This window comes from Metopolophium dirhodum, chromosome 9 (genome assembly GCF_019925205.1).
Source record: "Metopolophium dirhodum isolate CAU chromosome 9, ASM1992520v1, whole genome shotgun sequence".
Taxonomy (NCBI): domain Eukaryota; kingdom Metazoa; phylum Arthropoda; class Insecta; order Hemiptera; family Aphididae; genus Metopolophium; species Metopolophium dirhodum.
Window position 1 is genome coordinate 15370724 of NC_083568.1, and position 13296 is coordinate 15384019.

The window sequence follows — 13296 nt, forward strand, 5'->3', positions numbered from 1 at the left end:
GATACACAAACCCGACCAGCTGATCGAGTGTCTATTCTATATTATTCTGTGGTACAACTGGCCATTACTAAGTTAATAGGTCTATATTATAACAGGGAAAATATCAAAATGGTGACCTTGCAAGGCTGGGAAAATATTAAAATAACAACTCATTTTGTTGAACATGTGTAGTACACATTGTGTACTATGAAAAACTATTCATCTTGCATTATAAACGTAAATAAATATTTTAATGTTTTTCAAGTAATTTATAACTGGAAATAATAATGTTACGTATTTTTTTTTTAGATTGAAGACGATATAATAAATCACGAAAAAAAAAGCATCATTTAATAATAAAATGAAATATATTGTATTTACAATAATGGTGCTAAGTGTATTTGGCAACGTTGTTCAAGCCGCCGAATTGAGAGGAAAGCCAACTTCAGTAAGTACCAAGTTTAGAATGTATAAAAACTATAGTTATTTTTAATGTTTTTTTTATAGGGACCCAACAACGAAAATTGGGAAGCAATCAGAAAGATAAATCGGGACGTAACAATACTTAAAGGTAAAATACAGGATATGGAAAAAACAGAATTACTATCAAACGTTTTTAAATATTATATTATAAATTGTTATTATTATTTTATGTTTAAAATATGTACTATGTTTTTAATAAATATTTGCAAATGTTCGCGGTATTGACTAATTTTGTAAAAAACTGTACCTACTTAAAATACTTACATAAAAAAATAATCGTACATAATGTATCTTCATTATCTAAAAATTGCTATTATAACAACTTATGAGGAACCTTGTATTAATTGTTCAAACTTTTAGACCCGCCGAAAATTGATTGATTTTTTTTCAACATTTCAAATGTTTTTAAATAGGTCAAATAGAGTCGAAATATTTTGAACATTTTATCATGTAGGTACCTATAGACAATTATAATATTTTATGATACCTAATCATTTTGTGAAAATTTGAAGTATCTATTTATAGTAAATTTTTGAATTACAACAAAATATCGAAAATCGTTTGAGGAGAAATTATTAACTAACGTTTGAATATCCATCGTAAAAAAATGAATTTTAAATGCTTATACGAAATGATTCCAGTGTTGGGAATAGATAACTATTACAAATTAATAAATAGTAAAAATACTGAATACAAATTGTTTTTACCGTAGAATATTACACTTAGATAATAATATGCTCACATATTTTCAAACACGATAAAAATCAAATATTTCCAATTAGTTCTAATCGAATAGAATAATATGTGTTTTGTAATATTTTTCGTAGTGTCTCGTGCATAACGTTTCTTTGAATTGCTTGTAAACCCTACGTCCCACAAGTCACAATACCCACGACATGTATATAACGTACATATTGAGCACACATACTGTCTGTATTATAGTAATATAATTGACATCGGGCATCACGCGAACACTGCAGCAGTGGGATGTCAACCTACAACCACCAACAACCCACCACCGATTTAAATTGTCTTACAAATTACAACAACTACATTGCATCACGATTTAAACTAGATAATTATTTTTTAAATAATTTAAAAATGTGTTCATTGCTATTGTCAGTTTAGATTTAATTTGAGAAAACATCAATTAATCTCAAATTATTATACTATTATACATTTTACTACATTTGTAACGAATACTATTAATTTAAAGAAACATTGTGTTTTATTTTTTTTTTGACATTGCTGACTAGCAGATAAAAAGGTACAAACACTATTTTAAGTCCTTGGGTAAATAACTAGGAGGTTATAGTATCATTTTTTTTAAGATTTCAAACTGCATGGTTATTAGCTAGTAAAAACGTTGGACAATATTCCACGCCATTATTTTTAACTTGCCACAATTCACTATGTCATATGCGAGACACTATACAGAGTGTGACAGTATATTATATGAAAAAAAAGAAAATTAAATATGTTAATTTATGTTTAATTATTACCTAATAATCGTTAGGGATCAAATGTGTACCGGTTATTAAGTATTTTTTCATTGCTCAAAATTTAAAAAAACCCAAAATATATAGATCTATTAAAAATTTGATGTAGGTATACAAATAGTATGTATTATAATTTATAATAATTAAAAAATATGATATGTATCAAAAAAGGATAATAAAAGGATTGCTGAATCAAAAAACTTGAAAATTTACCCATAGACCATAAGTTATTTCATAATAGAAGTTCAAAAGTATTGAACATATAAAAATTAAAGACACACATTTTGACAAAATCCATCATAATCGCGAACATTATCAAATTATTTTGTATTTAAAAATGTATATAATGTTCAATTTTTATAGCTAAGAACTAAAAGTTCAAAACAAGGTTAAAATATTTATAAATATAAGTTATACCTATTTAACTATTGAAAATAATAGGTAACAACTTGGCAACGAAAAACAGCGGAAAAACCGAAATATTTACGAAATATTAGTTTTGAATTAAATTTATTTTGGTGTTTTTGTTATAATTAAAAATTATTAGGTAACCCTAATGAGTTAAAAAATCTTAATCAAATACTTTAAGTACCTACATTTTATATAGACCTGATATTATTATGTCTAAAATATTTTATATTTTGTAGAGTGTGCGTTGTATCTACCTAATAACTTATTATTATAGCAAAATTACATTAAAAATACAACATCTAGGACGTTACCAAATAAGTATATGATTTTTCAAATCCGTTACCAAATGTATTAATTTATTTTTTCCATTATTAAGTTGTGTTTTGTTACTTTTATATGTATTATGAATTTTTTTTCCTTTTTTTATTAAGTGTGTTTTTATAAAAAAATGTTCATATTATATTAGTACTATTATTATTGGAGTGTTATAAAACCGGACTTGACAAAAAGAATAATATGAGTTCTAATATTTACTACGATAACCCTAAGTGGTCTTAGGATTTGAATTTAGAAAGGAATTTAGTCTCGTATACGTTTTAAACATAATATAACGAGCCCATGGCTGATGGGCCTTTCGCTGATAAATTATTGAACTAAAAGCTGTTTTTGAATAAATCTGGCTTATAAAATCTATCATAAGTGCACCTATAATTGTATAATTAATTTTAATTAATGCAATCTAAACTACGACCTGCAGTCACATCTTAATTAGTTGACGGAATATCACTTTACGCGTGAAACTTAGTATACGTTGTTGGCAGTTATTTTAAGTCGAAGAAAAATAATTCAATTAATTAAAAACATTACTTTGCTTTACTTTAATTTAAACACTATTTATGCATACCAAACTTAACACGTTGGCGACGAGGGCCATTTTTGCTGTCTGTTCATACCGTTTATAAAATTAAAATGGTAAAAAATCCACTTTTAGCGACACCTAGTTGACAATTTTTGTATCAGTCGATTTGTCTTTATCAGTGATTCAAAGTGGTCATCTATTTAGTTCGTATGATTCTATATATTATCACCGCATAGTTCTGAGATTAAGTTTATCTCGAAAATAGCGCCGCTTTAACTGTTCCTCGGTTTCGTCTTTAACCGTAATAGTCAAGTGTTATAGCGTATTTGTTATGTGGCTCTAACTCACAGTCGCAACAAAACGATCGCATATATTATAACATATTGTAGTGCATAAACATTAGTAATCAAACGGGAAATTTTGAAATGTTTGGGAACAAAGAACGAACTATATCGCGTCCACGTTTGTGTTCTCTTCGCACTACGCTTTTCTAGGATAGTTTTTAAACTTTCCGGACACGTTTTCAATATGCACCAAACGTGTTATATAATATTATTTAATACCGTACACGCGTGCGAATGCGGAAGATCGGGGGTGTGTATAATGTTGACCGGAATGCGAGAACTGCAAACGCGGAAAGAATCGTTGGAAAACCTTTTCACGCCATGATGTTACACCAACAAGTTTACTGCGACTACTGTTGAACTTATACACACGGTATGTGTTATTATATCGTTATGTCGTACGCCTACTCGGCCCTCAGCTATACTGTGCGGCGGCGGGGGAGACCATACCTATGTGATATTATAATGTTTTTTTTAAGAGTTTTGCCATCGTAAACCCGCGCGGTTCGCAAAAGCGTTAATATGATATTATGTTGTTTTTAGTTTTACTTGAACGTGAAGAAAATCAGCAACGACGTGAGCAGAGCGGCCAGCGAGACGGAGTAACCAAAGATGTACAGCGTGTTTATCAATTCCCGAAACTGGAAAAAAAAACACAACGAGAAGAGTTTCAATACCTGAGCGATATACAGCTGATGACAAAATTAAATTCTCTGAAAACAGCTGCTGGGTAAGTCCCTGCGCACGTATGTATTTTCACATACCTGTATAATACCACGTTTGCGGTTATTGAATTATTATTACTATTACTATTATATATTGATATTTAAGTATATTTACGACCAGAATACCTCGTAGTCGTCAATGTCCACGCAACCGGTGTAATTGGCCCACTGTTTTCCGGTATCAGGGTGACGGTACCATGTGCCGTTTGACAGACAGTTCTTGAAGGCTTTTCCTGGAAAACAAACATGGACAATTTATAGATTATACTGCGTACAAACCATTTCGATCGGTAAACGATATATTATTATATTATCAGCAAACCTGAAGCAAGTGTTGAAAAATATGCTATGATTAACCAATGATGACGATTAAGTTGATATGAGTATAATATTTTATATATTTTATTACTATATATAATATTATAATGTGTAAATGTGTAATATACACAACATTATCTATAAATATATCTGAGCTAATATAATGTAATTCGTTTTATTGTTTTAGCATCAATAATATTATACATGTATGGTTTATATAGTTCAACACAATATATACATTTAATACATTGAATTAATGTACATTGTACCTATCAATAGTATATATATATATATATTGTAGTAGATCTTTTATTTGAACGACGCTACCACCTGGTCGCATAAAAGGGTTGGTCGGTAGAAGAGACGGTAAAGGGGTCTGAACTGTGGAATCCCATTATAAAAGTATATATTACATTTTAATATTTGCAGGTTATTTTTTTCTTTTTTTTTTTAAATTAAAACGTTTATAATATTATATTGTTATATTTTTCCGAACCCCATTAATTGTTTTGCTACACCGACAGGTTAGGGTCTACAGACTTTATACACGCACACCATAGACTCCACAGACTCCACTAACATTATATTGTTACCAGAAACAATATAATGTTAGGTTAGGCAATTATATTATATTTTACTACATAACTCCATTTCTATTCTGAACGTTCTGTGTCCATTTCGGTTTGCGGGTATAAGTTCCGTCAACGCAATATTATATTATCATATACGTTAAAATGGGATGATATCGCGTACTTTATCGATTATTTGCGAACAAATCTGCATTGTGTGCTTTTTAAAACGATTTGCGAAAACGCCGAAAATGGCTCGCATTCGGATCGGATATGTGCTCTATATATATTACAATAGAAAAGTTTCGAACGCTACTCCATATACTACGACAATAAATTGACTAAATTCGCCAAATTCACCTGGGTTTTACCAAAATATTCGTCGCAAACCCTTTGTGCGTTTATCCCGCTGAAATCGCTTTCACCGTTGGGACTGCCTGCGCTAGCGATATTATAATAGCCGGTATCTTCCGGTATATTACAGACAGGCAATCCACTCTCTCTCCCTCCCTCTCACGCACACCTCACATGGCCCTCCAAAACCGTCTGAAATGAACCACGAGACTTGTCTTAAGTAAAAATAATGTTCGTTCCCAGAGCAAACACACTTGACTATATTATTATATATTATGTATATGTACATCATATTATATATATATTGTATAGGTTACACAGTGTGTGTGTGTGTGTGTGTGTATACATAGGCTTACGTCAAAACCCAGTAAGACGGAAAATTGCGTTTAAACGGATTTTTTTTTATGGTCTCGCGTACACCCGCCGGGCTTCCGTTTTAGTGGCCATTATATTATTATATACCATCGCGCGCGCATATTATACACGCGATATTTTATAAAAAAATGTATAAAAATCCGATCCGATAACCATAATGATTTTTATGATCTGTATACATTTTACAATAATGTGCGTTTCTATATGTACAACATAATATTACATACCTACGATATCGCCTCTATAAACCGGCCCACTATACCTATAATATAATATATTATTATTTATTATAATATTTATTTAATAGTAATAATAATAAAATATGCGATATCGATGAAGTTTCGACGAGATCATAATAATAATACGCTTTCGTGGTGTGTTCGGACGTTGAACAATTGGTTATATTACACGTCTCGTTGCTGTAATATATTATGTCGATTGATGGAACATTAATATTATGTATACGGAGACGATACCTTGTCATCCATTGTAATATTTATAACTTATTGGCTATCATGTACATATTATTATTGTATGCGTTGCAAACTGCGTTTACTAATAAGTCGCAATCAAAATCAAAGTTTTTAAAGAAAAAAAAATCCAGCTCATCCAAATTTATTCGTTACAACACTTCGAGTACAATATGGACTGAAACATTAATATAATTACTCCTACGTAATGATCACAGTCTGTCATCATATACACGTAGCTGACAACTTAATGCACTGCAAAGTATTATAATATGTATTTATTTTTAAATGTTTTAAAATTATGACTTTTTGTTGAATATAGAAAAAATACACATAATTTAACATAGTTTATACTATGCGGATTTTACATCATTGTTTTGTATTTTAGCTGATTTGTAAAAGATATCTCGTTTAATCAACTCGTGATAAATATTAATCTAATTTGTATGCTCTATGAATATAAACGAAATCAAACGACATTTGAACGTTTTTAACCCAAAGCCCTGATCTGTCCATAAATCGCCATCATTCGGATTGGAACGAGTTCAAAAACCTTTTTTAATCCGAAATCGGTATGAACCGGATGTTATTAGTTCGTAAATATAATCGTCATTCCGCTGAAAAAAAAACACATTTTTCTTATAATTATACTGTAGTATAACAAGTGTAGCCGTGTAGGTACAGCACTATGGCCGTTTGGATACGAGTAATATGGTATATTAAAATATAGATTATTATAATATTTATCGAATAACAAATAATAATATTATCGTTTCGTTGTATACATATTATACATTACGCAGATGTGATTTTTTCGCTTATGAATTATAAAACAACAAAGTGCTTGCCTAACTATATACGACAACCCCTGTAATATAATAATATAATAGTCTCGACTATTATTATTTGTTATAAGGATTAGAATAATAATGATTGTTATTAATAATAGCTAGTGTACAATACTCGCGGAAACGCCCGTTGTATATTCGAAATAATTATTTGTTTGCGCAGCGCTACGTAATATTAACTGTGCGACATAACATTATAATATTATAGAATTGTATTTGTATTTGTAATTATTTGTATAGCATACTATAGCGTTGCGAGAGACGAATATTCGGGAATGTTATCTTTCGTCACCGTCATAAATATTATGTCGCCTTTTCCTCTATGCGCTGATGGCGTATTTTCGTAAATACTTCGCGTATGTGTCTACGAGCTTATAATATTTTGAAATTTGACTGAACGATCTTGACGTTATCTATGCCGTATTACATAGTTATTTTGTACATGGAATATAAAATGCTTAAGCTGGTCACGGATAAAAATCAAAAGTACACACGAGTAAATTGTACATAATAAATGTTTATTATAATAATGTAGTATATTGTTATGATACTATGTGACTGGTTTTCGCCCACAATTATTATAACCATAACTAGTATATTACATACTTGTATGGCAGAATATCCTAAAATACAAAATATTTTATACGAACTTAGCGCGAAAAATATCCCTTAAACCACACCAGCACAGATACACAGTTACAATAGGTATACCGGTAAATCACGATATCCAGTGACCTTTCAGTTCTGACCAACTCGTACAAGTGGGCGATTTTAAAGTAAACGTTTTAAATACAGTTTTTACCGTAATGACCTATATATTCTTTTGATGTAAACGAATTCATTGTCAAAAACTAATATTGTTCACAGATATTGAAACACGTTTTAACCGTATAAAGTGAAAAACTTTTTATAAAGTTATTATTTATGATTATAACTCCTTGAACGTGGAAACAATTTTCGAAAAAAATATAAACCCGGGACCGAAAGGGTGTAATAATAATATACTCATGGACGCAAAAACTCTACTTATCTCCGAACAATTTTAAAATTACTATGAAAACCATTTTAACGGCGGTGCAGGTTAACTTCTCGTGAACTCAAACGTCGTTCATTGCATAATTACGAATATCATATTAATATGCATATGCAGATAGGTTTATTGTGTTAATCGATGTTAAATGAACAATAGTGTCATATGAATGCCATTATTTTGCCATGTAGGTACCCGACAACAGAACCAATAACATTATTTAAAACAAATATACGTTTGTCTATGTCGTGTCGATAAATCACATTTGAATGGCAATTTTGTTTGCAGGAGGGTACACAATATTTGGAGAAAGGATTTAATAAATAATGTCAAGTACCCGTGTTTAGTCCCGCGTTTCATTTATTCAGATAGAGTTATACAATGGTATACACTACATTTATTATTTTTATGTAAACATTTATAATGTAGAGCAATTTTTTTTTTGCCATGACACACTCATAGGGTAAGTCACATTTTAATTTTTTTTTTTAAATATACAAATAGCGCTGTTTTTTCTTTCTTTAATGGAAACTTTAGTATAATTATATACTTATCTAATGTAAACTATCAATAAAGTAACTACAGAGCACAGTATTTTTCTCAACATTTTTAACGAATATATATATAACCTAACCTATAGGTACAAATATTGAATACTGTACCTAAGTATATTTCTTTTGTTTTTGAACTTTGAAATGATTCATTAAGTTTTGATTTTTTGAATCCCGTTGACTCATTGAAATACTCAGTTCGTTAAACATAATATTAAATGTGTATAACCAACATACTAATATTACTACTTATTGTTTGTCTTTTTTCGACATTTTTACTTCAAAGTATTCACAAAAATAATTATTTTCAGAGTATAAAGTAAAAAAGTAATTTTCTTTTTGTCAACATTTAAAAAGATGGGCAAGTAGGTACCGGTATGTAACTGTACAATAGGTGTCAAGCGGATCACTGTAATGGATGTGTTGATTTTAAATTCAATGAACATTGCATATACCTAAAACGTATTTTTTAATTTTTTTTCCTAGAGCTTGAAATGTACTCGGAATTTTTAATTTTAATCTCTTAAAAGTTAAAAGTACCAATCACATTTACTTTTCTACCAGAAGAAAAATTTAATTTGAAACTCTAAGCATTATTTCGACTACACGATAAAAACACAACAAAACACACATCATTATAAGATTTATATACATTTATCCCAACGCTCAACATCTAATAAACAACAATAAATATAATGATAAAATTGAAAATTAGATTTAGTTTTGTAAAAATACAGAGTGAGCGTACATATGGATTGACTAAACGACTCATCTATTAGGTATACAACTATTGCCGTATCGGTATATTACTATTAATTATCATATATGTTATCATTTATTAATTTTGTAGTCCAGAGGAAATAGGGTTCTTAACCGATTGACGCACCACGCGAACAATGTAGCTGATAGTCGTCATGTTCCAAAACGGATTTCAATATTCTACATGGCGGTGACTTATAGTTCTATAAAAGTCTCGAGTCTCGACGCAGTGTCTCGGAACGGTTTGAATCGGACGACGGAGATGTATTATAGTAGTTCGTCGTCATCCTGCACGGTGAGTTGTATACTCAACCAAAATAATAATATATATTAATAGCAGGTTTTCATCGATCGATTCAATACATCGATAAATAGATTGACCATTATAATATATTATGTAAGTATACTGATATATACTGATTTTACGACACTTACAATAATTTTAACAGGAATTCAAACATTATTCAACATTTTTTGCGTACTGTGAATATAATATTATTGAATATATGTATATAAACGTTGCAAGACGATCGATTTTTGTCGGATAAAGTTTGTGTTTACGCAAAACAATCTTTTATAATATTCTATATTATTTATACGACTAAAAATTATTTTGTTTGTATCGACTATCCCACTGTGCAATTAATCATCGCTTCGATGTTGTAGCGATGTTTTATTAAAACACGTAACATCGCTATGTGAGTCACATTGGAGTTGCAACAATATTCCTACAACTGCTAATCGGGCGTCTTTGGTGACATGCATGTAATATTGTATCCATATTTTCTCACGACATTTCAACAATATTATAAATTAACATCTATGTAACGTTTCAATAAAACGTCGGAGTAACAGGCCAACCGCGTAAGAATCGCGAAACAACATTACCTATATGTTGCATACCAATAATTGGTATATTGGTATATTGGTATATTATTATGTAACAGGAAAACCATTTTCTTAAAATAGATCGACTAAGACTAACGACTAGACCGATTTCATTAAAAATTACATCAATTGGAGTTCATTTTTCTGAAAATACTCATTTACCACAGCGATTATTACGAAAAATATATTATAATATTATGTTATATGCCTTTTTAAGATATTTTATCTCGACGAGTATAAGCATTCGTTTAGAGAACCTAGTGAAGTAGTTGGTACGATTTTTGTTGGTTAGGTATATCCTGCCACTTCACATATTTATAATTTACATTTTAAACGACTACCTATAAATAAAATGTGTCAGTACCCGTTCAATTTAATATGTCATGATTGTACGTATATAACATAACAGGGTTTTTAAAAAATAATTCTGCTTTATGAAATTAAAAACAATAAAGTCACAATTCTTTATCATCACTTTATCATTCTAAAATAATATAATAATCATCATTTATTATTTTTTTTATGTATTATAATATGTATTTAGTATTACATATGATTTATTTTATCGACTTCCAAATTTTTGTTTTTCATCCGATCGACAGACGTATGTATATTATATTTTCATTCTATATAGAAGCACTATTTGTCCGTTTGATGTGACATGTCTGAGAAGCGTATAGGTACATCGTTACATATTTATTATTTTTCTATGTTTCAAGGCAATTCGCGGGAAGAATAAGCAGGATCGCGTCGAAAGCCTGATAGGTAATTTATTAACAAATCGTGGCGAGATGAACTTTGGGGGATATACGATCGAGACGACGTGACGTGTGTACGGAAATCGAAAATCTCAGGGGAGTTACCTATACCCACATGTATATATAAATATAATAAATTATGTATAATATGTAATATGTACCCACACAGTAAACTACGGTGTGAAGATAATGCAGCGCAACACATGGTTCTGGACTTGTTGAGGTCGTTCCGAAATCTCAGTCCATGTCAGCTGAATTGATATTACAATATTATAATATGTGTGGTGCGATCGTTTCACGGGCGGATATCGTGTGCATCAGGGGTGGCTCCAAAGACATAATTAGGGGGAGGCAACTTATAATTTTCAGAAAATGTCAATTATTTTTTTTTTGTAATTTTGTATAAAATTGTTTAGAAATACAGCTTTGGGGGGACTGCCTCTAGCCCCCCCCCCCTTGTAGCCACACCTGGTGTGCACTGTGTTTCCATTACGAACGCTATCGAAATTGAGCCAAACATTTGTCAACAAGCACATGAGCTGCAGACAGTTAGTGTATGCATAGTTATATGTTATTACAACAAGAACAATCAAAATAATAGTAACAATAATAACGACAATATAATATACTTTTTTTTTTTTATTTGAATTAAGCCTCGGCAACAATGAGTTTAACTCTAAATCATTTACATGTTATATAATTTACATATTAAATACTATTGATAAGGTTGGACTTAGTAATAAAGGTTATTATGATAGGATGTTTGAGATGCCTGCTTCCCGTCTATCCGTTTCGTATGAAAGGCATTCAGTTATGATGTGTTTGATTGAGAGGGGAGTACCACAGCTGGCACATAAGGGAGGGTCTTCCTTCTTCATCAGATACTCGTGGGTTAGTGATGAATGTCCTATACGGATTCTGTTGACTGAGGTTTCCATTTTCCTTGAAAAGTCTGGTGGAGAAGGCCATGTGTGGATGGTATTTTAAATTTCGTTTAATTTGGATGTACCTTGTTTCCATGACCGCTATATGTTGTAAGAAATTATTCTAAATATAATATACTGTACTGTACTCAAGACTACGGTGTAGTTAACTGATTTCAATATAATATAATATGCATAGGTAGACATTATTTATCTTTTAGGTATGACGACTTACAAGTATATCAACAGTAATTTTGATATAGGTATACCTAGGTAATAATACGACGTGTAATTTATTTGATTTTACCTTAAGATGCTTTTCTAGTATAATATTATGCATTATAGTGCCAACTCCTAAATCACTGCATACAAGATTTGATTGGTGTATATATTATAAATTATATAAGGCGTAAATTCCTTAGAATGGTCTGGCATCCCAAGTCTATGTGGGTGAGAAAGTGAGACACTCCCAGTTTAAGCTATTCAAATTATTATATTATTCTCTGTAATAATAATGTCTCACTGCTACGATTAATTTTAATTTTTAGCTTAATTAACAATAAAAACAACAAAATGCATTAACCCAAGAAGTATATACATTTTTGATACAAAAAATACAACTGTGGATGTAGTTCTGGTTAAAATTTGTTTTGTTTCAGATTGTTTAAGCCAAAAACTGAGATGGTCAAAACTCAAAAACTAACCTTGAAGAACTGGAAAATTAGTTTACGATACTTGTCCAGCTCGCCACTTGTTTGATGTGTTCAAATCAATGTTTATTTATCTTAATATGGTTAGTTACTTAGTCGGATTATATTTTTTGTTAATTAAAATTAAACAAATAATATTTAAATTATTCCTTCAATTTCGTATAAAAAATAATTTCATTTAGAAGCGCGATATTTAATTACTTAGGTACAGTAATCATATGAGATATTTACTTACATCGTATATTCATATACGAGTTATGACTTTAAGTCAACATCGATGATAACTGCATAATGTGTTTATTAAATACACATCATGTCGTTGTAGTCCATGTAATAATTACTTGGAATACACTTTAATTTGCTTTTAAATTGTATTCATTATAATATTATGTTAGTAGTACATACTTCATATACAGCGAGAAACAATTTAGTATAATTTTAAA

At 30.2% G+C, this 13296-nt stretch overlaps 1 protein-coding gene across 1 annotated transcript in view; it reads right to left on the minus strand.

The window, feature by feature from the left end:
- LOC132951997 (calcitonin gene-related peptide type 1 receptor-like) overlaps positions 1-13296 on the minus strand; it is a 114982-nt gene that overhangs the window by 16988 nt on the left and 84698 nt on the right. Inside the window, exons 4-5 of the mRNA XM_061024099.1 lie at positions 4427-4533; positions 4125-4216 (exon numbers count right to left, since the gene is read on the minus strand). Of these exons, the coding sequence (XP_060880082.1) occupies positions 4125-4216; positions 4427-4533 (199 nt within the window). The remainder of the gene's footprint in view (positions 1-4124; positions 4217-4426; positions 4534-13296) is intronic.